The following is a 25,190-nucleotide window of genomic DNA, read 5'->3' on the forward strand; positions in this document are numbered from 1 at the left end:
TTGAGGATGCAGGTGGAATCTAGACGGGATTTGGAACCGGGGACACACTACCTCCATCAATTGTCTAAATCCCACTGCACTAATGGCGGATACCGGACGCACGTCTAACACCAACATAGCAGTGAAGGCCTCAGTTATACGTTTTGCTTCAGGATGACTGCTGTCGTACTTCATCCTCATCGCTAGGGACTGTTGGAGGGTCAATTGTTTAGTAAAAGTAGTGATGTTCCTACTTCCTCTCTGGGATGATGAACAACTCCCAGCAGCAGCAACAGCACTAGGAGGAAGTGGTTCTTGATCTTTCCCTATTTTATTTTTATCGGAGAAAGTTTGGTCCTCCATTTATGTTATATTGATATATACGTGCGGCTAAAGCGCACACAAACACAGAAAATATTTTTTTATTTTTGCTGGAGAGTAGTGCACTTTGTGGGTTACACCACCCTTTAAGAAATGAGCCAGCCGGCTCTTTACTTATGGGACACATGCGCACGCTTGGCGCTGCTCCTTTGTTGATGCACGTGCAGCCACAGTGCACACAATTCACAAACACAGAAAATAATTTTTTTTTTGGTTTGGACTGGAGTGTACTTTGGGGGTTACAGCACCCTTTAACGGTCAAGCCAGCCGGCCCTTTACTTATGACACAGGCGCACGCTTGGCACTACTTTGTTGATGCACGTGCGGCTACTGCGCACACAATTCACAAACACAGAAAATATATATTTTTTTGGTTTGGAGTGTACTTTGGGGGTTACAGCACCCTTTAACGGTCAAGCCAGCCGGCCCTTTACTTATGACACAGGCGCACGCTTGGCACTACTTTGTTGATGCACGTGCGGCTACTGCGCACACAAATCACAAACACAGAAAATATTATTTTTTTGGTTTGGAGTGTACTTTGGGGGTTACAGCACCCTTTAATGGTCAAGCCAGCCGGCCCTTTACTTATGACACAGGCGCACGCTTGGCACTACTTTGTTGATTCACGTGCGGCTACTGCGCACACAATTCACAAACACAGAAAATAATTTTTTTTTTGGTTTGGACTGGAGTGTACTTTGGGGGTTACAGCACCCTTTAACGGTCAAGCCAGCCGGCCCTTTACTTATTATACAGGCGCACGCTTGGCACTACTTTGTTGATGCACGTGCGGCTACTGCGCACACAATTCACAAACACTGAAAATATATATTTTTTTGGTTTGGACTGGAGTGTACTTTGGGGGTTACAGCACCCTTTAACGGTCAAGCCAGCCGGCCCTTTACTTATGACACAGGCGCACGCTTGGCACTACTTTGTTGATGCACGTGCGGCTACTGCGCACACAATTCACAAACACAGAAAATATATTTTTTTTTGGTTTGGAGTGTACTTTGGGGGTTACAGCACCCTTTAATGGTCAAGCCAGCCGGCCCTTTACTTATGACACAGGCGCACGCTTGGCACTACTTTGTTGATGCACGTGCGGCTACTGCGCACACAATTCACAAACACAGAAAATATTTTTTTTTTTGGTTTGGACTGGAGTGTACTTTGGGGGTTACAGCACCCTTTAACGGTCAAGCCAGCCGGCCCTTTACTTATGACACAGGCGCACGCTTGGCACTACTTTGTTGATGCACGTGCGGCTACTGCGCACACAATTCACAAACACAGAAAATATTTTTTTTTTTGGTTTGGACTGGAGTGTACTTTGGGGGTTACAGCACCCTTTAACGGTCAAGCCAGCCGGCCCTTTACTTATGACACAGGCGCACGCTTGGCACTACTTTGTTGATGCACGTGCGGCTACTGCGCACACAATTCACAAACACAGAAAATATTTTTTTTTTTGGATTGGACTGGAGTGTACTTTGGGGGTTACAGCACCCTTTATCGGTCAAGCCAGCCGGCCCTTTACTTATGACACAGGCGCACGCTTGGCACTACTTTGTTGATGCACGTGCGGCTACTGCGCACACAATTCACAAACACTGAAAATATATATTTTTTTGGTTTGGACTGGAGTGTACTTTGGGGGTTACAGCACCCTTTAACGGTCAAGCCAGCCGGCCCTTTACTTATGACACAGGCGCACGCTTGGCACTACTTTGTTGATGCACGTGCGGCTACTGCGCACACATTTCACAAACACAGAAAATAATTTTTTTTTTGGTTTGGAGTGTACTTTGGGGGTTACAGCACCCTTTAATGGTCAAGCCAGCCGGCCCTTTACTTATGACACAGGCGCACGCTTGGCACTACTTTGTTGATGCACGTGCGGCTACTGCGCACACAATTCACAAACACAGAAAATATATTTTTTTTGGTTTGGAGTGTACTTTGGGGGTTACAGCACCCTTTAAAGGTCAAGCCAGCTGGCCCTTTACTTATGACACAGGCGCACGCTTGGCACTACTTTGTTGATGCACGTGCGGCTACTGCGCACACAATTCACAAACACAGAAAATATTTTTTTTTTGGTTTGGAGTGTACTTTGGGGGTTACAGCACCCTTTAACGGTCAAGCCAGCCGGCCCTTTACTTATGACACAGGCGCACGCTTGGCACTACTTTGTTGATGCACGTGCGGCTACTGCGCACACAATTCACAAACACAGAAAATAAATTTTTTTTTGGTTTGGACTGGAGTGTACTTTGGGGGTTACAGCACCCTTTAACGGTCAAGCCAGCTGGCCCTTTACTTATGATACAGGCGCACGCTTGGCACTACTTTGTTGATGCACGTGCGGCTACTGCGCACACAATTCACAAACACAGAAAATATTTTTTTTTTTGGTTTGGACTGGAGTGTACTTTGGGGGTTACAGCACCCTTTAACGGTCAAGCCAGCCGGCCCTTTACTTATGACACAGGCGCACGCTTGGCACTACTTTGTTGATGCACGTGCGGCTACTGCGCACACAATTCACAAACACACAAAAAATATAATTTTTTTAGCACTTGGGGGGAGCACCCCTGATGGACAGAGCACCCCCTGGACAACACTACAGCACCCCTTTAGGACTGGGACACTGCACAGGACTTTGGAGTGGACACAGCCCCTATGGAGAACTGACTGCACAACACAGTCCAGCCAGCCCCTATGGACTTTGAAGTAGTGGACACAGCCCCTATTAACAACAGCAGCACAGCACAACACAGCCAGCCCCTATGGACTTTGAAGTAGTGGATAACAGCAGCACAGCGCAGCACAGCACAGCACAACACTACTCTGCACTACACTACACTACACAGCCCAGCTAGCCCTAACTCCCACCCTCCCTCTTCACTGTCCACAGCCGAGTGAGAAAATGGCGCCGACGCGGGTACCTTATATAGGTTCCAAAACCCGTGAGACTCGGAAGGCGGGATGATGACGTTTTGCCTCGATTTCAGATCCGAGTCAGGCGGGAAAAGTCGAGCCTGACTCGGATCTGCCTCGGATCGGGGGGGCTCGGAGGGGTTCGGATTTCAGAAATCCGAACCCGCTCACCCCTAATTTGTTGTAGCTCCTACAGTAACTGAGCCTTTGGGGCTTATTTTTGTTTGGGAGCATAGCAAAAAAAAAGTACCCTTACACCTGCACAGAGCATGCTGCAATACATGGGGTGCAAATATATCTATTATCTTGGCATGCAGGGTAAATACTGGCTGCTTTTGCATGTAGCCCACAAATGCTGCACAGCTTTATGTTTACACTGCAATATACAGTAGATTTGGGTTTGGAGGACACAGCTCCTCCCACATCTTAATCTCTGCACATCTTACATCTCCCCCATCTGCAGTGCAACATGGTCTTACCGAGGTGCAAAATTACTTGCTCTTTTTTACCTCGCTTCCAGCTCAAAGTCAGCGTCTTAAAGTCTCCTTTGTTAGATAAAGCGCTAACATGATGACTGCCTGCAGAGAGCGATAGGGTTTCAAATGTCAAAGGGGAATAAAGAACAGCGTGGGCAGAGTGATATAGAGAGGAGGGTGGAAAGAGGTTGATAGAGAGCAGGGTGGACAGAGAGTGATAGAAAGTAGGGTGGGCAGAGAGGGATAAAGAGCAGGATGGGCAGAGCGGGATGTATAGCTAGGTGGGCAGAGGGGGATGGAGAGCAATGTGGGCAGAATGGAATGTATAGTGAGGTGGGCAGAGGAGGATGGAGAGCAGGACTGGCAGAGGGTGTAGAGAACAGGGTGGGCAGAGGTGGATAAAAGCAGGGTGGGCAGAAGGGGATAAAGTGCAGCTTGTAGAGAGCAGTGTGGGCAGAGGGGGTAGAGAGCAGTGTGGGCAGAGGGGTAGAGAGCAGTGTGGGCAGAGGGGGTAGAGAGCAGTGTGGGCAGAGGGGTGGAGAGCAGTGTGGGCAGAGGGGGTAGAGAGCAGTGTGGGCAGAGGGGTAGAGAGCAGCATGGGCAGGGTTTCGGTATGAACATATTAGTTTTTCATGTGAATGAAATAATTGGGGGCACAAAACGTGTCAAGCTGCAAATGTGTCCCATTCTGTCTATGTAGAAATTCTCAAATTAAAAATAATAATAATTGTGTTTTGTGGAGAAACGTTTAGTAACACTCAGTGTGTGTAGGTGTAAACAGTACTGAAAAGTGTTATTTTATTTTATTTTTTTACTAAATTGTCCAGACGTGTAATTTGAATAAGTCCCCTGAGGGTTAAATGGTTGCACCCTGCCCGTCTCCTGCCCGCACAGAGGTGGTTGGGAGACAGAGATTATTAGCTGTTGGATGGAGAACGCTCTGTTTCCCATCGCTAAATAAATGCATTTATTCTGACTCTCTGATAGTAAAACGTGAACTGTGCCACTTGTATAAGAAGTGAAATATGTTTCGTTCCTTAATCTGGGATTGAACCTTAAACCATCTGTTGGTTGGAAATGCATCTGTCAAGTGATCTGTGAGCAGTCTTTATTGCTGCTGACTATTTGTGATTCCTGTCATTAAAAATGTATATTGCAATCTGTCCTGTTCTGCATAAATCACACTAATGTCTCCTTGGGAAGCTTCTGACAACTGATATTTAAAAAAGATTGGTAAATAATATCCCATGCATTCACGTTACTCGTTACATGCCGACACCAATAATTATCTACTTGTTTGCTGCTGATGTGAGAATCATAGCACATTGTGTCACCTGTCCTTCATCTCCGTGCCATAAACTGGAAGGTAATTACCAATAGTTCACTGCCATGCACAGACACAAGCTGCTACCCGGCAGCTGTACCTGTGCACATTAGGGACTCGACTAAAGGCCCACATACATCAGAGATTGATTGCATCAATCGTGCAATTTGCAATCGATTGTGTATAAAAATCTTCCCCTTTTTCAATCGATTGCAGATTGCAGAATTGCCACAATCGATTGAAAAAGGGAAAGATTTTTATATACAATCGATTGCAAATTGCACGATTGCTGCAATCAATCTTTGATGTATGGGGGCCTTCACCCTGAGTGAGACGATTATCTGCACACTGCTCATGATCTGCACCATACATACGCACCTTGGGCCTGATTCAGACCCACTCGCGAGCGGCTGTCCGCTCGCAAGTGGGTCGATGTTATGGACTGAGCATGCGCACGACGGAGGGAGCTCCGTCGTGCGCATGCGCCAGACGCGACGAGCGAAGGAAAGTCCTTCGCTCGTTGTGTCCGATCAAAGGGGGCGTGCTGTCAATGTTGATTGACAGCACGCCCCCTTTGGTGGGCGTGCCAGGGGCGTGCCTCCCTGACGGGGGCGTTCCCACGGGAACGCCTCCCGTCAGAAGCCGGCCCACTGACATCACTAGTGATGTCAGTGGGAGTGATTTGGGCTCTGATAGAGCCAAAATCACTCCGGAGCTTGCGGTTGAAAACCTCAACCGCAGGCTCCGGCTCGCAAATTCGATGGTCGCGATGGTCTCGACCATCGCGACCATCACAATGCACGCACGTATAGCCTGTGGGTGGTGACCCACAGCTATACGAGCGTCCGGGAGGACGCTCCATGAAAATGGAGCCCGGCCCTCATTCAGAGCGTGCGCTCTGCTCAGAGCGTACGGCTCTGAATGAGGGCCCTTGACCGAAGATACGAGAGGCTGCTTTGCTCTATGCGGACGACTTCCGTGCTTGTCTGGTTCAGACGGATATTCTGCGCCCAGCATGGGGAAGGTGTAATGAGGGCCGTACATGGTAAGATTTTTTCGATCAATCATAACGATCAATCATGCACATTGTGTGTTGTTCCAGTGTGCATACGATGCCGATGCGCGTCCCCAAACTCGTTTAGTTGGATCGTAGATCTTACTGCATAACAGATCCGGAGTACAATTGTAATACACTTCTATGTATTGTATTGGAAGATCGTAACGATCAATCATACACCATTTGACCACATCGTATGAAGAATTTCCAGGGAAATCGTACTACACATCTTACCAACTTCTCATCGCACCATGTATGGGGCCCTAGTGTAGATAATAATGATGGCGGCCGCAGATGGAAAGACAGAGGGCAGTGCAGAGTTTAGCATGACATATACGCCTATTAGCATAAGGTAGGATATCTGACTGCGGCACTTGCGGAGTCTTTACATCCGTGTGCTGGGAACGTGGAATGGTGTTTCCGTAGGTGAAAAATTATGGAGGACAGAATTAAAACAGATAATTTCATTTAGAGCGCGGAAAGTGATCCTGTGCTCGTATTCATACTGCTGTAAGTATAGGAAACACTGAGGGTCGCATTCAATTAGCTGCGCCACTCATCATGGGGTTTTAGCTTTCGGGTTACATTCCCAGAGCTAATCCATTGTGTCCCACCAGGGGCAGAACTATAGGAGACAATGGAGGCGCCTGCCGCCGGGCTCCAGCTCTGAAGGGGCACCTCCTCCATCGCCCGCCCTACATTCAGAAAAAGAAAAGGTGCTGAGAATCACATTCAGAGCAAGGGAAGTAGTACTGAGCACGCCCCTACATTCAGACTAAGAGCAGGTGCTGAGAACTGCACTCAGAGCAAGAGAAGTAGTACTGAGAGAAAAGTATTAATGAGCACGTCCCTACATTCAGAATAAGAACAGGTGCTAAGAGCTGCACTCAGAGCAAAATAGGTAGTACTGAGCGTGTCCCTATATTAAGAATAAGTACAGGTACTGAGAAATGCATTCAGACAGAGCAAGAGAAGTAGTACTGAGTACGTCCCTACTTTAAGAATAAGGTGCTGAGAATTGCTGTCAGAGCAAGAGAAGTAGTACTAAGAGAAAAGTAGTACTGAGCACATACCTACATTCAGAACAAGAACAGGTGCTGAGAAGTGCACTCAGAGCAAAAGAAGTAGCACTGAGCACGTCCCTACATTAATAATAAGGACAGGTGCTGACAACTGCACTCAGAGCCAGAGAAGTAGTACTGAGCATGATCCTACATTCAGAATAAGAACACGAGGAAAGAATTGCACTCAGAACAAGAGAAGTAGTACTGAATATGTTCCTACATTAAGAATAAGCAGAGGTAGTGAGAACTGCACTCAGAGCCAGAGAAGTAGTACTGAGCATGATCCTACATTCAGAATAAGAACACGTGCTAAGAATTGCTCTCAGAGCAAGATAAGTAGTACTGAGTATGTCCCTACATTAAGAATAAGGACAGGTGCTGAGAATTGCCGTCATAGCAAGAGAAGTAGCACTGAGAGAGAAGTAGCACTGAGAGAGAAGTAGTACTGAGAACTTCCTTACATTCAGAATAAGAACAGGTGCTGAGAACTGCACTCAGAGCAAGAGAAGTAGTAATGAGCATGACCCTACATTCAGAATAAGAACAAGTACTGAGAATTGCACTGAAAGCAAGAGAAGCAGTAATGAGCACATTCAGACTTAGAACTGGTGCTGAAAACTGCTCTCAGAGCAAGAGAAGTAGTACTGAGTACATCCCTACATTCAGACTTAGGACAGGTGCTGAGAATTGAACTCAGGGCCTGATTCAGAGCCGCTCGTAAGCGGCCGCTCGTTCGCTCCGAGCGATGTTCGCACAACTGCGCATGCGTATGGATTGTAATACACATCCGCGAACCAGTCATTGCGGTCGGAAATTGTGTGCTCGCAAAATAGCGAATGCCTGCTAATTTGAGTGACAGAATGAGGCGTTTGTGGGTGGTAGCAGGGGAAGGTGCTTGAAAACGGGGAGTGGAGATCCGAACGCAGGCGTGCCAAACGGTCAAAACGGGCGTTTTAAGGGTGTACATAATTAACAAAGCAGCGTCATCGACCACGTCACTTGGTTGTCTTTTAGCCTGAACTGCTCGCATGATTGCGGTAGGAAAATCCAACCACAAGCACTGCGAGCAGTTCAGACGCCTTTCAATGTACTCGATTAATCTAATAAATAGCGGAGATGATGTAGGATGCGAGTGGCCAGGGGGCGTTTAATAAAAAATAGCGAGCGCATGTTTCGTTCGCTCGTTCAGACATAGAGGCGTCAACAGACCGCAAAGAGCGAGCGCTCTATTTAAATATCCGGCCCCTTTTTCTAAACGAGCGAGCGCAAATAGCGTCCGGCTCTGAATCAGGCCCTCAGAGCAAGAGAAGTAGTACTGAGAGAGAACTAGTACTGAGCACGTCCCTACATTCAAAATAAGAACAGGTGCTGAGTACGTCGCTACATTAAGAATAAGCAGAGATACTGAGAATTGCCCTTAGAGCAAGAGAAGTAGTACTAAGCACGTCCCTATATTAAGGATAAGGAAAGGTGCTGAGAACTGCACTCAGAGCAAATGTAATACTGAGCATGTCCCTACATTAAGAATAAGGACAAGTGCCGAGAATTTCCTTCAGAGCAAGAGACGTAGTAGTGAGAGATAAGTAGTACTGAGCATGTCCCTACATTAACAATAAGGATAGGTGCTGAGAACTGCACTCAGAGCAAGAGAAGTAGTACTGAGCACATGCCTACATTCAGAATAAGGACAGGTGCTGAAAATTCCCCTCAGAGCAATAGAAGTAGTATTGAGAGAGAAGTAGTACTGAGAACTTCCTTACATTCAGAATAAGAACAGGTGCTGAGAACAGCACTCAGAGCCTGAGAAGTAGTACTGAGCACATTCCCACATTAAAAATAAAGACAGGTGCTGAGAATTGCCCTCAGAGCAAAAGAAGTAGTACTGAGCACAAGCCTACATTAAGAATAAGGACAGGTGCTGAACATTGCCTCAGAGCAGCTGATACTGGGCCTGATTCAGAGCCGCTCGTAAGCGGCCGCTCGTTCGTTCCGAGCGATGTTTGCACAACTGCGCATGCGTACGGATCGTAATACGCATGCGCGAACCAGTCAGTGCGGCCGAAAATCGTTTGTTCGCTAAATAGCGAATGGCTGCTATTTTGAGTGACAGGAGGAGGCGTATGTGGGTGGTAACAGGGGAAGGTGCTTGAAAACGGGGAGTGGAGATCAGAACGCAGGCGTGCTTAAAGGTCAAAACGGGCATTTTATGGGTGTGCATAATTAATACAGCAGCGTCATCGACCACGTCACTGGGTTATTTTATAGTCAGAACTGCTCGCAAGATTGCGGTAGGAAAAATCAACCACAAGAATAGCGAGCAGTTCATACACTGGTCGATGTACTCGATTAATCTAATAAATAGCGGACATGACGTAGGATGCGAGCTGCCAGGGGGCGTAGTTTTCCAAAAAACGACCGCATGTTTGGTTCGCTCGTTCAGACCTAGAGGCGTGAACAGACCGCAAAGAGCGAACGGCTCATTTGAATAGCCACCCCTTTTTTCTGAACGAGCGACCGCAAATAGCGTCCGGCTCTGAATGAGGTCCTCTGTGCAGCTGATCAGATAGAACATTTTAGGGACAAGAGTACAAGGTCCCAGAGCATCCCTGGAATCTGGCAACAGTAGACAGGTCTGAGCAGCTTAATATAAACCATTAATATCTGGGTAAATTATTGGTTTAAAAATAATAATTATAATATAATAATTATGTCTATTTATTTTATATAGCCCTTTTCTCCATAAAGTCTTATGTTATTTAATTATTTTTTTTATCAAGCAAAAGAGGACACCCCCTCCCCCAGGACGGAGGCAGACAGTGCAGCCTGGCCTGGTCACCCGGTAAGCCCAATATGTCAGATCCGCTGGGTGAAAAATAGTTTCATGAAGATGATTGGCTTCTAATCAGACACAGGCATTATGGCTGTACTCATGGTGATGTGGTCCTGCGGTGTCCGTGCTCAGAGGGCATCCATGGCTGGTATTTGATTGATTGGGGCGGATGGGGAGGGGAGGGGCGGTGGGTGAAGTAATGCCAAATATCAACATTCGCTTCAGCACTTGCACCAGCCCCATGCTAGGTTCAGGTTTGTAACAGCTTTTATAAAGCTCAATGTTGGGAGTATGTTTTCGGATGCTCCCCCTCAGTGGGCAGAGGGGTTCAGATCGTGGGTGTCTCCCTTCCTCAGTCTATGGATAGATGGAGGCCAAGTGAGAAGATTTCGGATTCGGCATGGTTACCTCCCGATCTACGTCATCCAGAACTTGAAGGTGATAAAGTGATACGGAGTGGAAGTGAGTGAAGTCCAAAATTTCTCCAGGAGGGAGTTAGGGAAGAGAATTTTGCGGACTCAGGGCCTGATTCAGAAACGGACGCTCTGAAAGAGCGCTCGCTCTGAATCTGGGCGTTTTTGTTTTTTTTTGGTGCGACCTCAGCTATAGCGAGCGGCCAGGATGATGGTCGCGATGGTCAAGACCATCGCGACCATTGGGCTTGCGACAAGACCCTTGTGGTAGGGTCTCGTGGCCGCAAGCCCCAGAGAGCTTCTGGCTCTAATAGAGCCGGAAGCTCTCCCACTGACATCACTGGTGATGTCAGTGGGGCCGTCCACAAACGGTAGGCGTTCGCCTGGGAACGCCTCCATTTGTGAAGCCACCCCCCCGACCACGCCTACCAAATGGGGCAGGCTGTCAATCACCGTCGACGCGTCGCCCCCTTTGGTGCGAGACCCGGAGCGACAGAGCAACTGTCGCTAGCCAGGTCTCGCGCATGCGCACAATGGAGCCGGCTCTGTCGTGCGCATGTCCAGCGGGCAAACAAGACCCGGTTGCGAGCGCTCAGTGCTTGCGACCGGGTCTGAATCAGGCCCTCACTTCCATGTCCCGCTGTCACCGAGGGATTGCCCAGGTGATGTTGCTTCGGCCGGGTTAGATCTGTTAAATTCACAGAGGATATTTCCTGGCTCTCTTTTCATGGAAAACTTTACGTTGGAGAGAACCTCAGGTGGTGGAGTGCCAGTGAACGTGGTTGTCCATGGGAGGAATGTCCAGGGGTGGAGGAGACTATGGACCACTTCCTACTTGAGTGTCCCTTTATTGTAAAGGTTTATGAGGAGGTATCAAAGGCCATTGGAATTTCGTGCATTTCGTGTCTTAGTTGCCCTGAGTGGGCTTATGGGGCAGTCAGAAGTTACGGTGGATTTAATTTGACCACAATTTTTTTAGTCAGGTCTCCATACTGAAAAAGGTCCTCCTCTGTGAAGTGGTGGTGGGTATGATTCTAAAAGAGGTGAAAAAGATGATGGATCTGGACAAGGGGAGGCTAGATGCTGTCAGCTGGTCTCGTCGGTGGGGTCAGCTGAAGCCCCCTTGAGTGGGGGGCTCTTTTGTTTCAGCTGGGGGCCTTGTCTTCTTATACTCCCTGTCGATTTTCGTTGTTATTGTTTTAGATGAGAAGGTTTGGATACGTCTACCTGGAGGTGGTAGGTAACGGTGGTGGGTAGTGTTAGGATTTTAGATAGTTGTGTGATTTAGAATAGGTGATGCGTGTTTTAAATCCTTGCATAGTTTTTCTTTGTAGGGGATAGATTGTATAAATGTCAGGTTTGGTGATGTTTGTATTGGAGGAGGCATAGTATGAGACTATATTATGTGTACCTAAGTTTCTAAGTTTGGTGTTATATATCTATTTTACTTATTTCTGCTATTTTATGTATTTTATGTTGCAAGTTTTAAATAAAGTATTCCCATGCTAGGTTCAAGAGATCTGTCAGAAACAGGCTTCCCTACACCATACCTCCCAACTTTTGGAGATGGCGCGCGCGTCCGAAAAAGGGGCGGAGCTTCTGGAAAGGGGCGGAGCCAAATGAAAACGGTGCGGAGCCTCGCGGCTTCCCCCCGTTTTCGTCACTGTAGGGGGCGTGCCCAGCACTCTCCCAGAGCTCCCCAGGCTCTCCCTACGCCAGTGAACAGATGCCGTGCGATGCGCACGGCATCTGTTCACCTTCTGCACACCCGCTGCTCTGCTAGGCAGAGCAGCGGGTGTGCTCTCCCCAACTTCCCCCCCACCGCGGGACACTGAGGCCCGCGGGCGGGACAGCGGGACAGTCCCATAAAAACGGGACTGTCCCGCTGAAAGCGGGACAGTTGGGAGGTATGCTACACTGTACGTATGACTCAGAATTACACGGAGCCTTTCAGACACCACCATGACACTCCCACAAGTCCTGGATGTTATATGCGATTCCATTGTCGCCACCCTGCTGGGTACACACAGTCGATATATATCGTGTGCCTGTCAGCCAGTGCATACCAGCAATATGACTGTGAACAGCGTAGTTCACAGACATATCGCTTCAGCTGTGCTGCACAACTGATGCCCAATATATCTGCAGATATATTGGTGCATCGTGCTGTGTGTACAGGCGGTCAGCCAGCCACCCACCCACCCGTCATCCCACACGTATACTTGCTACCCGAGCCAATGGTGATTGACAGCTCAACTGGGCAGATGTATGCAAATGCCCATGTAAGTGCTTGGTAGTTTAGCACTTTCCAGAGCTGTTAGTACATCTGCCCCCCCCCCCTCCCGATCTCTTTATAAAGGAGGGGACAGGAGTGTGTCAAGTCTGCTTACTTTGTTTGGCAGGTGGGCTAGTTTTTTTGGCAGTGGTTTCCATGGAAACAAACCGAGCACCATGATTCTGCTCCACCAAGTTATCCTAGAGGAGGGGGTGGGGCCCTCAGGCAGTGGAAATCAGACATGTGACTTAATTGACTGACGCTAAACACAAAGGGTGTGATTCTGAGTCACACGCGTGTTTCAACGTGTACGTGTCTAGCGATTTTTTGTAAATGGTGCATGCATCAGTGCGAACATACCCATGGGTGTGGCTGGCAACTGGGCATATGCATGTTAGAGTACTGTCTCCTGGGTGTGTTATGGGTGTTGCCAGAGCTACAAGATAATCTTGCACATGCTGAGGGAGCTCCGATTTCAGTTGTATCTCTTGCACCTAGCATGGGTACTTTGGGGGTCATTCGTTAGCGCCGATGCGCCCGGACCGGGTCGATGGCCTCAAACAGAGCATGCGCACGACGGCGCCGGTGCCGTCGTGCGCATGCGTGAGACCCGCTACGACCGACAGCAGCGGTCGTAGTGGGTCTCGATCCAAAGGGGGCGAGCTGTCGATGTTGATTGCCAGCTCGCCCCGTTTGGAAGGCGGGCCGGGGGGGTGGCAGCCCAAACGGAGGCGTTCTCATGGGAACGCCTACCGTTTGGGGGAGGCCCCACTGACATCACTAGTGATGTCAGTGGAGAGCTTCCGGCTCAGACAGAGCCAGAAGCTCTCCGGGGCTTACAACAAGTGAAACCCTACCCTAGGGTCTCGTCGTAAGCCCCGATGGTCGCGATGGTCTCTGACGATCGCGACCATCACCCGAGCGGTCGTTAGAGCTGTGGGTGTTGCTAACCCACAGCCTAACGACCGCAACAGAGGCGGGCGGTCAGGATGCAAGTGGCCGCCCAGTTTCTGAGTGAGCGCTTGCATCCTCCGACCGCCTCTGAATGAGGCCCTTTATCTTTATCAAACAAAGCCCAAACAACGTTAGTGGACGTAGACCTGGTTTGGATTACATTACTCAATGTTATTCACAGGATGTTTCAGAAAGGCGAACTTCAGAAAGCCCATGTTTGGCCAGCGAAGGCTGCAGCTCTCAGTGGGGCTTCCGCCCAGCGACCGAACCTGCTTTACATCTGTTTGAACTCAGGAGTTGTGAGGAGCAGGAGGCCTGGATCGATCGATTCAAGAGGCTAGAAAATGTGCTTCAGCTCTGCCAGATAAAAGACACCGGTAATTTATTCGCAGAAGACTGACTATATCACCAAAACTATGTATTTTTAACATTTTTTAACATTTCTAAATGCAGCCTTCGTATGCAAGAGAGAAAAAAAAAATTCAAAGAATTATTTTTAATTTATAGGGAGATTCATCAAACTTTGGCGAGAGATAAAGTGGAGAGAGATAAAGTACTATCCAATCAGCTCCTGACTGTCATTTTAAAAGGTGTGTTTGAAATATGACAGCTAGGAGCAGGGCTGGATTGGCCATGAGGCACTTCTGGCACATGCCGGCAGCCTGTGAGGATTTACATGGCAGCCACAGTAGAGTGACCTATTCAGATCCCTCCCTGCTGTGTCTGCCGGACACCCGCGGTGGTGGGAGGCAGGAGCGCCGAGAGGGGGGGGAGCGGGTACTAATTACCCGGGCTTGCTGGAGGGGCCCGGTGGGGGCCCGGGTCCGGCACCGTTTTCCCCCCCTCTTACATCACAGCAGCCCAGCACACGCTGCTGTGCGCTGGGCTGCACTGGGAGACTGCTCACGGCTGCTAAGTAGCAGCCACAGCAGTCTCCTATGCCTGTGGGGGGAGCGATCAAGCTGATCGCGCCCCCCACTGGTTATGCGCCGGGCTGAGGGAGCTCAGAGGGCCCCCCTCCCCAGCGTGCAAAATCTTACTTTTCTCTTTTTTCTAACCGAAGGGGGCGTGGCCACACCTGCCGTGATTAGGCCACTCCCCCTTTTACCCAGCACTTGGCGGGCCTGGTGGGAGGGGTGGGTCATACACCTGCGGGGGGGGGGGTGAATTTTAAACCCGCGGGGGTCAGTGAATTCCGCAGCCTGTCTTCAAGCTTGAAGACAGGCAGTGAAATGTGGGAGAGAAGTCTTTTACTTCTGAAAAATTGCTTTATAGAAACAGCAGTTTTTGGAGGTGATAGTTATAGGCGGGAGGTAGGAGACATGATGAATGCCTCCTAAACTGTGTTTGAAATCGCAGCGAGTTCAAACCGTATTTATGACATGTGATAATTATGTTTTGATGAATAGATCAACCCTAGCTGTGAAAGGGGAATGGCCTAGCGTAAAAGTGTCGTGGGCTCGCCTTACGGGGGTGTGGTTAAATCTCACTGGGGAGTGTCACGAAGCACGTGGGCCTGGCCTCGCGGTATGCCCCCGTCTCTCAGTATCCCAGCTGTGCACTGTGCAAGGGGATCGGAGCTGCTTGGCCAGGTTTCAGGCCGGACCTGCCCATCAGGCCATTGGTCCTACTGGCATTAACCAGAAGTGCCAGTTGGTCAGTCCGGCCCTGCCCTCCCCACAATAAATTATATCTTGATGCACTTTTACAATTTTTCCCGTTTACTTTATATACAATACGTCATGTCCTAATTATTGTTGTTAAACTTTTGTTCTATTTTGTTATTGTGTTTAGGTCTAGTGGAAACCGCGAGGGCCAAGGACGTTATTCACAAGTTCAATGTCATCTATAATTTGACTTTGAGCACAGAGAAAATTACTGAAGCTCTGGAAAAGTTCAGCTCAGGAGACGGCGTACTTCTGCGCCCCGCGCTCCTCTTCTTGAAGGAGTTGTGAATGTGTCTCAGTGTGCGAGACGGACTGACGGGAAAATCATCTACTGTTTATTCTGTTTGCAGCAGTTGTCAGTCATCGCAGACGTTTAGAATAGAACGATGCTGTGTTTGTTACTGGTATTTAGAAGAGAATCACATTAGATGGCATCAGCAATACTGATCAGGGAAAATACATTTGTTCATGAAACTGGATAAAATCTCACTTTCAAGGTGAGGTGTGATAACATACTGCTCATTAGTCGATGGGAAGAGTCTGGCAGATTGGTTTGTACCCAGTGAGAGGGACAACAACATCCGTCACCAACAAAGAAAAAAATAAAATAAACTTGTGTTAAATAAAAGAATAAGGGGCCTATTCATCATTACTAAAAATTCGATGGAGGTAATTAGGTTTAGAAGAACTGGCATGGAGTTCTACCTAATTACCGGAGGAATCCATCATTCCTCCTCTCCATAACTATCTATTCCGAAAAGCTGTCATTTTTGCGATGACAGCTTTTCGGGAAATAGATACTTTTCCCTGCCTGCTCTAACATCCCGCAGCTGTAATCAGTGCTGCGCATGCGCCGTTACATTCACAAAAGCGCTGCGCTTGAGTAAGGTGCAGTCCCCCTCCACGGCCTATGTCATAGGCCGTTGTATAGCCCTGGATGGCCTTTTGCTGTTCCTCCATCTGCTGAAGCAGATAGAGGGTAGAATTCCATTAAGTTACTACCTCTTGCTTCAGCTGATGACAGAGCAAATTTAACAGTACCTGCTGGTCATGCAATATTCGACAAGCGGTCGCCGAATGTCTAAAATGTCCGAATATTTTGCGGGCAACCGAGAGCATCTCCTGCACGACCCTGTCATTTTTTAAAAAATGTTGCACTACCAAATTAATTGTGTGAGCAAAACATGGGACGTGTTGGAATTCGCCCACATGTAATGCTCTCAAAATATTGGTGGCATTGTCCGAAATCACAAATCCCGAGGAGAGTCCAAGTGGGGTAAGCCATTTAGCAATGATTTTCCTGAGTTATGCTGAAAGGTTCTTAGCAGTATGCCTCTTAGTGAAACCAGTTATACAAAGAGTAGCTTGCCTCTGTATCAGCTGTCTTTTGGTAGATGTTGCTGCTGCTGTTGCTTTTGTAGGCAATACACCTACCCAGTGGGGTGTCACAGTCATGTAATCCTTAGTTTGCCCTGTCCCACATATCAGTGGTCAAGGGGACAGTGGGTACAACAGCATTTCTGAGGACATTAATAAAGTTTTTTTTAATGTTCTTGTACAGACTTGGAATTGCTGTCCTAGCGAAGTGGAATCTAGAAGGGATCTGGTAGCGAGGACACAGGACCTCAATTAATTGTTGAAAACCCACTGCAGTAATGGCGGATACTGGACGCACATCTAATACCAGCATAGCTGTTATGGCGTCAGTAATCCGCTGTGCAAATGGGTGATTGCTGTCATACTTGTTTGCCCTTGCAAACGATTGTTTGACAGTTGTTTTTTGGAGGATACGCTAAAAGTAGTCTTCTTCCTTGTCCCCTTCTGGGATGACGATCCACTGACAGCAACAGCAGCATCAACAAGCGTAGTCATCAAGGATCCTTCTAAGGAATTACGGATAGGAGAGGAGTCAATCATGCTTCGAATAACAACATTGGATGCAGCAGGACTACTCCCGATGACGAATGAGGATGTTGATGATGCAGGTGTTGGAGATCGAAGGCACTTGGATCCCACAGAGAAGGAGCAGGTGGTGACACTGGACTTGTTACGTTTTGAGTTTTGGAACTTGGCGACATACACTTTGATATTTGATGAATGCGCTCCAAGTGACGTAACAAGGAGGCGGTTCCTAGGTGGTTTAGGTCCCTCCCTCTACACACTTTTGCTTGGCAATAGTTACATATGGCTTGACAACTGTTGTCCGTATTGGGGTGGAAATAATTCCACACGTGAGAAGTGGATTTTTTTGTCTTTTGCCCCGGCATGACAACAATGGGCTTTGGCTTTTTCAATCCATGGGCAACAGCTGTTGCCTTACTTACACAAAGGACATCCTCGGCATCAACATCCTCATCACCAACATCTTCATCATCAACATCCTCATCATCCTTAGCGCCTTCAACTACCAAAATATCCTCCTCCTCCATGTGCAATTCCACAGAAGCATCCTCAATGACTACGTCTGCAAGATGTTGACTGCCCTTCCCCACATTTACAGAGGGCACACAAATGTTGGAACTTGGAGGATCGGCATTAATCTCACACTCATATAAAATATAAGTAACTCAGAAATAAATAATACCTCCCGGGAGGGGGTAAATAGGTAACAAGTCTGCATATTTGGACACTGTCAATAAGTAGATAAATAATTAAAGCATTACATTAGTCTCAGAAGTATGCCTCAACCTCACAGTCATTCACAGTTCCCCATATGTGCCAGGGAGGCAGCTAATACAGCAGATAAATGACCGTACACCTCACTCTCATAGACAGTCTAGTAAGGTCCAGTATGTGTAGTGGTAACAAAGATTCTTTTTTGGAGAACAAATGGACAGGGATCTCCTGTAATGGTAACGGATGTGCATGCAGTCAGTGTACAATAAGATCAGCGCCATCCCAGAAACCTCAATACAGTGGGCAGGCGGGCATGTAAAGGTGCTAGTGATATCCACAAGACAGCTGGCAAGAAGAAGCAGCTCCGTATCTTCTACGCGTTTCTCCACCAGCAGGGCAGCTTTCTCAAGAAGAGGAGTCCTGTTATTTCCACAGATGTAGATAAATTTCTGATTGCTGTAGACATTACAGAGGGGTATAAGCTCCATTTTCAGCTTTTTATTCTGCCTGGCAGCGCACATAACACGTGTACATCAGCTTCTGCAGCACCAACGCATCCAGCCTTCCGCTGCTGCCAGTCCTCCACAGGGCGGCCCCTGTCACATTGCCGCCTAAAAGACTCCTGAAGCCCCCAAGCACACCTGTGAGCACCGTGCAGCCAGCCAGCACAGGAGAGAGGCGCTAGGTCGTAGGCACCACAGAAAGGACGGGAGACACAGGATGCAGCTGCGGGTCCTGTGAATGGAGTGAAGCCAGCGTTGGGTCACGTGGATGGAGGCTTTACAGGCTGCACCTCTGAAGAGTGAATAACAGCTCCAGACCATCATGGAACAGCTGGTTCTCTCAGCAGATGCACCGCCAGCCAGGGAACAAGTGCAGGCAGGTTAGAGCTGGGTCCCAGAAGCCAGGAGGGGAGAGCAGGATAGAAAGCCAGAGAGCCCCAGGAACCTGCACCTCCACGCCTCCTCTGGTAAGTGATGTTAGATATGTGGGGTCATCGACCATTGGTCTACCCCACACAATTTGGAATATTATGATGGTGTTTCAGGGGGGTCAACATGGGGTCACAGATGGTAAATTATGGTGCTGATATTATATATGTCTCTTAGCCCCAAGAGTTTTGCCGATCTGAAACCATCTTTCTGGAAAAGAAGATAAAAAAAATGAACGTTGAAATGTAAATAGATGTTAAAATAACATAAAATAGTGAGATTTACTCTAACTATATATTTGATAACTTGAAATATGGGCCTGATCCAGCAGAGGGCGCAGCAGGCAAAGTCTAGCAGATTTCCAATGGTTTGAGATCTGCAAATGTGCATACTGAGCATGTGTAGTACAGGTCTGTAATTCTGCACACAGTCCGGCAGCAGACTATCAGTGATTGACAGCCTTCTGCCGCTCCTGGGTGGGGGTGGGGGGGGTTTAGGTGGTAACAGCCTTCTGCCGTTCCTGGGCAGGGAGGGGGGGTAACAGCCTTCTGCCATTCCTGGGCGGGGGGGGGCGGGGGGTGACAGCCTTCTGCTGCTCCTGGGCAGGGGAGGGGGGGGGGTGACATCCTTCTGGCTTTCCTGGGCAGGGGTTGGGGTGGTAACAGCCTTCTGCCATTCCTGGGCAGGGGAGGGGGTGACAGCCTTCTGCTGTTCCTGGGCAGGGGGGGTGACAGCCTTCTGCTGTTCCTGGGCAGGGGAGGGGGTGACAGCCTTCTGCCGCTCCTGGGCAGGGGGGGGGGGTAACAGCTTTCTGCCATTCCTGGGAAGGGAGGGGGGAGTGACAGCCTTCTGCTTTCCTAGGCAGGGGGAGGGGGGGTGACAGCCTTCTGCTGTTCCTGGGCAGGGGAGGGTGACAGACTTCTGCTGTTCCTGGGCAGGGGGGGGGGGGTGACAGCCTTCTGCTGTTCCTGGTCAGGGGGGGGTGGCAGCCTTCTGCTGTTCCTGGGTGGGGGGGGGTGACAGCCTTCTGCTGTTCCTGGTCCGGGGGGGGTGACAGCCTTCTGCTGTTCCTGGGCGGGGGGGGGTGACAGCCTTCTGCTGTTCCTGGGCAGGGGGGGGGGGTGACAGCCTTCTGCCGCTCCTGGGCAGGGGGGGGGTGACAGCCTTCTGCTGTTCCTGGTCGGGGGGGGTGACAGCCTTCTGCTGTTCCTGGGCGGGGGGGTGACAGCCTTCTGCTGTTCCTGGTCAGGGGGGAATGACAGCCTTCTGCTGTTCCTGGGCGGGAGGGGTGACAGCCTTCTGGCTTTCCTGGGCAGGGAGGGGGTGGTAACAGCCTTCCGCCATTCCTGGGCAGGGGGGTTGACAGCCTTCTGCTGTTCCTGGGCAGGGGGGGGGGGGTGACAGCCTTCTGCTGTTCCTGGGCAGGGGGGGGGGGGACAGCCTTCTGCTGTTCCTGGGCAGGGGGGGGTGACAGCCTTCTGCCACTCCTGGGCAGGGATGGGGTGGTGAGAGCCTTCATTTCCCAAAACAGAGGCATATCGCCACCAATGAGGGGGAGGGAGGATCTCCGTTGCTTGACAGAGATTTCCTATCCTCTTTCATGCATCTGGTATCGCAGATGATCCGTAGCTGTGTCCTAGGACGCAGTTCAGATCAGTGATGTATGCAGGAGGCATGATGCCACCTGCTGCATAACCAATCATATTAGTGCGATCGCAGCTGCTGCCAAGTTAGCAGCTGCCATAGCAACTCCGTCCTCTGCTGAATCAGGTCCAGTGTGTCACAGAGCAATATAACAGCGTCACAGTTGGTCAGAGAATGCAGACCGTTGTCCCCACATCTTCGGAGCCCCTGAGCAGAGTAATTGTACAGCATAGGAACCAGAAACCTGGGCTCCGCTCTGTATAGTCAGCAGAGATCGGGGCGCATATGTAATAGTCTGCGAGTTGCAGGAACTGGCGCATTCCCAGCGATTTCGCCTGTAGAGTTTGGTTTTTGCTTTTTTAATTATTTAGGCTTAAAATCTATGGGCTAAATCCTCAGAACTGTGCCGGTTCCTGCACCTGGCAGGATATTACATAAGTGCCCTGGAGGTCTGCGCTATATGCAGGGATCACCTGGCGGGATATTACATAAGGGCCCTGGGGACTACGCTATATGCAGGGATGAAGCTATGAGCACAGCAGCAGTGGCGTAACTATTGCTCTTGCAGCCCCCGCAGTGGCTTGGAGGTGCCGGGTAGCTTGGGGGCGCCGGGGGCAGTGGTTACGCCACTGCAACTGTGAGCGCTGGCCTCTGAAGTGATTGGAGGCTAAGGAAGCCTCCGATCACTTCAGAGGCCAGCGTTCCCAGTAATGCATTGCGCAGGTGACGTCATGACGTCACCCGCGCAGTGAGGAGCCTGAGCGGCCACATGTGCTGGATCAATTGATCCAGTCAGCGCGGCAGTCAGGAGAGACAGCCCGGATGACAGCTGCAGCCTGCACGGAGTCAGGTAAGTAGGGGGGGAACAACTACAGGGTGGACTAATTGAAGGGGCACAACTACAGGGGGCAGTGGGCACTACTTGAAAGGGCACAACTTCCGAGGCACTACTTGAAGGGGCACAACTTCAAGGGACAATATTTTAAGGGACACAGCTACAGGGGGCACTGTATAAGGGGCGCAACTACAGGGGGCACTACTTGAGGGGCACAACTACAGGGACACTACTTGAAGGGGCACAGCTACAGGGCACTACTTGAAGGGGCACAATTACAGGGGGCACTACTTGAAGGGGCACAACTACAGGGGTACTACTTGAAGGGGCACAACTACAGGGGTAACACTTTAAGGGGCACAACTACAAAGGGCACTGCCTATGGGCACAACTACAGGGGACCCTGGATAATGGGTACTACTACTACAGGGGGTATTGCATAAGGGGCACTATTACAGGGGGCATTGCATATGAGGCACAACTACAGGGGGCACTGTATAAGGGGCACAATTACAGGGGGCACTACTTGAAGGGGCACAACTACAGGGGCACTACTTGAAGTGGCACAACTACAGGGGCAATACTTTAAGGGGCACAGTTACGGGGGCACTGCATATGGGCACAGCTACAGGGGGCACTACTTTAAGGGGCACAACTACAGGGGGCCCTGGATAATGGGTACTATTACAGGGGGCATTGCATATGGGGCACAACTACAGGGGGCACTGTATAAGGGGCACTAATTTAATATGTTATAAACTATGTTCCCAGTAATCTGGTTCTACATGGATATAAAAACTGTGCAACCTGTCTTGAGCTGAGGTGACAGACTGGCAGGAGCGGAGAGGAGGGTTGATGAAGTAGATCTGTCAGGGTGGGATGTAATGGGCATTATTGTGTGGCATAAAGTGTAATGGACATTACTGTGTGCACAATGTGCTATTAGGGGCATTACTATGTGGCATTATGTGTTATAAGGGGAATAATGTATAAGGGGCATTACTGTGTGGCATAATGTGTTATGTGGCATAATGTGAAATAGAGGCATTACAGCATGGCATAATTTGTTATAAGGGCATTACTGTTTGGCATGTGTAAGGTGCATTGCTGTCTGGCATAATGTGTTGTAAGGGGTATTACGGTGTGGCATAATGTGTTATTGGGGCATTCCGGTGTGGCATAATGTGTTATAAGTGGCATTACTTGGTGTGTCATAATGTGTAAGGCACATAACTGTATCATGAACATGAAACCGCACACCTTAAATGTGGTCTTTGGGTGTGTTTGTTTTTTGGGCGGGGGGGGGGGGCGCCTGAAACTTTTTTGGCATGGGGGAGCAAAATTTATAGCTACGCCACTGCACAGCAGTCACAGAGAGAGGAGTCTTTTCTTTATGCTGCATACCTCCCAACTTGACCCTCTCCAGGAGGGACACAATGCTCTGGTCCTGGACTTCCCTGGTAAGAGGTTTTGGCTGCAGCGCAGTTCAAAATTCAAATAGGGGAGTCACACCAACTGTCATCTCACACGCTGCCAAACATCACTGGCTGGGACTCACTGGCAGTTGGTGGGACTCCCCTATTTGAATTTTGGACTGTGCTGCAGCCCCACCCCTGGAGCCGCCACCAATCATAAATTACCAGGGAAGTCCAGGACCAGAGCATTGTGTCCCTCCTGGAGAGGGTCATGTTGGGAGGTATGCTGTGCCTTATCCTATTTTGTAATCTCTATTTCATAAATACAGTTGTGAATACATCACATTATTTTGGCCCTAGAGCAGAGGTTCCCAAAGTCCGCCATTACAATCGGGATTTCCTTCCACGTCGGCCTGGCGCTGCCATGATTTCAACCGGCGGTGTAATATACCGATTCCGGGTGGGATGTACTAAGCATCACATTCGCGATATGGTACATCGCGCCTCTCGTTGGATACATACCGCGGTTAATTACTGCTGTACGTACCTAGAAATGCGATTTACATCACAAAGGATAGCTCTCCCGATAAGAACTGTCCTTTGTGATGCCCCCAGATAGAGGGTCTTCCGGGCTTATCACCCAGAAGTCCCTCTGGTGTCCTTCTGTGCATGCGCAGAAGGACACGGGCCATAGGGGTGATGGGAGCATCCTAATAAGAAACCCATAGGCCTCTGTTCGGTAACGCATAGTACATATGGAAAATGCAGTAAAACCCCTGAACACTGCATTTTTGGAGGTTTTACAGCATAGTACATCCCGTCCATAGTGACAATAAGGGGTTGGGTATCTTTATAGAAAAAAATTGGGTGATTTAAATTTAGGCAGTGGTACCCAAACTGGATAACATGGCACCCTGGGGTGCCACAGGGCACTTGCAGAGGTGCCAGAGGTTGGTGGTCCAGTCCCAAATTGAAATGATCTATGGCTAATGTCTTAGACAATACTAGTGCTGGTGGCTGGCAAACAAAATATGCAGACATACAGAAAGGCAACCCTGTCCACCACCACATGACAGGACAGGATATCAGGATGACAGATACTGTAAGTACAGTTTATTTTATTTATTCATTTTTGCTGATTATCTCAATGAGATTTTTTGGCCTTGGGGTGCCCTGAAATAAATACTGAGACTATAGGGCGCTGTGATTCAAGAAAGCTTGGGAACCACTGATTTCAGGTATAATGTTTATGTTGCAATCAGTTACAAATGTTTCTTAGAATGTAAGAAAATAATGTAATGTGTTTAATATGGGACTTAGGGGGTCATTCAGAGTCGGTCGCAAGCGCTGAGCACTCGCAACCGACTCGAAGTTGCCCCACTGGGCATGCGCACGACGGAGCCGGCTCCATTGTGCGCATGCGCGAGACACGGCTAGCAACGGACGCTCCGTCGCTAGGGTCTCGCAGCAGACGGGGCGAGCTGTTGATGGTGAGTGACAGCTCGCCCCACTTGGGAGGCGGTCAGGGGGCGTGCCTGCCCAAATGGAGGCGTTCCTGCCGGAACGCTTGCCATTTGGCGGCGGCCCCACTGACATCATTGCTGATGTCAGTGGGCAGCTACCTGCTCGATCAGAGCAGGAAGCTCCCTGGGGCTTACGAGTGCCCAGACCCAACCTTAGGGTCTGGTCGTAAGCCCAGATGGTCGCGATGGTCTTGACCATCGCGACCATCACCCATGTCAGTCGCTAGAGCTGTGGGTGTTAACCCACAGCTTAGCGATCGACAAGGAGGCGGTCGTTCAGGATGCAAGCGGCCGCCCTGATTCAGTGCGACCGCTTGCATCTAACGACCGCCTCTGAATGAGGTCCTTAATGTGATGGAAGCCATATGAAGAGAATCGTGCATAGTAGGGCTGTCTGTATGTATGTGTTATGTTATGTTATGTTATTAAAGTGTCTGTCTCACCTTCACGTCTGCTCTCCCCAATGAATGCTGGGGTCTTGCGGGGGCTGAAAGGAAGATGCGTCAAGAAGAGTAACGGGAACTAGTCCAACTATAAATTCTAAACCTTGTTCCAGACACAAAATAATATTCCCTGGGGCCACAATCCTCCCCATCAGTGGCGGCTCCAGGGGTGGGGCTGCAGCGTAGTCCAAAATTCAAATAGGGGAGTCGCACCAACTGCCAGTGAGTCCCAGCCAGTGATGTTTGGCAGCGTTTGAAATGGCAGTTGGTGTGACTCCCCTATTTAAATTTTGGACTGCGCTGCAGCCCCACCCCTGGAGCCGCCACTGCTCCCCATCCCCCATTTTCTCTCTTTTTCCATTTTTTTTAAATCTTTTATTTAGTTTTATCTAATTCAGGCGCACAGCCACAGGCAC

The 25,190-nt window shown here is 49.3% G+C and overlaps 1 protein-coding gene across 1 annotated transcript in view; it reads left to right on the forward strand.

Moving 5' to 3' along the window:
* CUNH1orf87 (chromosome unknown C1orf87 homolog) overlaps positions 1-15,910 on the forward strand; it is a 32,671-nt gene extending 16,761 nt beyond the window's left edge. The window contains exons 6-8 of the mRNA XM_088447826.1: positions 10,005-10,066; positions 13,881-14,076; positions 15,494-15,910. Of these exons, the coding sequence (XP_088303952.1) occupies positions 10,005-10,066; positions 13,881-14,076; positions 15,494-15,654 (419 nt within the window). The 3' untranslated portion in view covers positions 15,655-15,910. The remainder of the gene's footprint in view (positions 1-10,004; positions 10,067-13,880; positions 14,077-15,493) is intronic.
* Positions 15,911-25,190: the final 9,280 nt, after the last annotated feature.

The sequence above is a fragment of the Taudactylus pleione genome, unplaced genomic scaffold (assembly GCF_031769625.1).
Source record: "Taudactylus pleione unplaced genomic scaffold, aTauple2 ptg000442l, whole genome shotgun sequence".
Classification (NCBI taxonomy): Eukaryota; Metazoa; Chordata; class Amphibia; order Anura; family Myobatrachidae; genus Taudactylus; species Taudactylus pleione.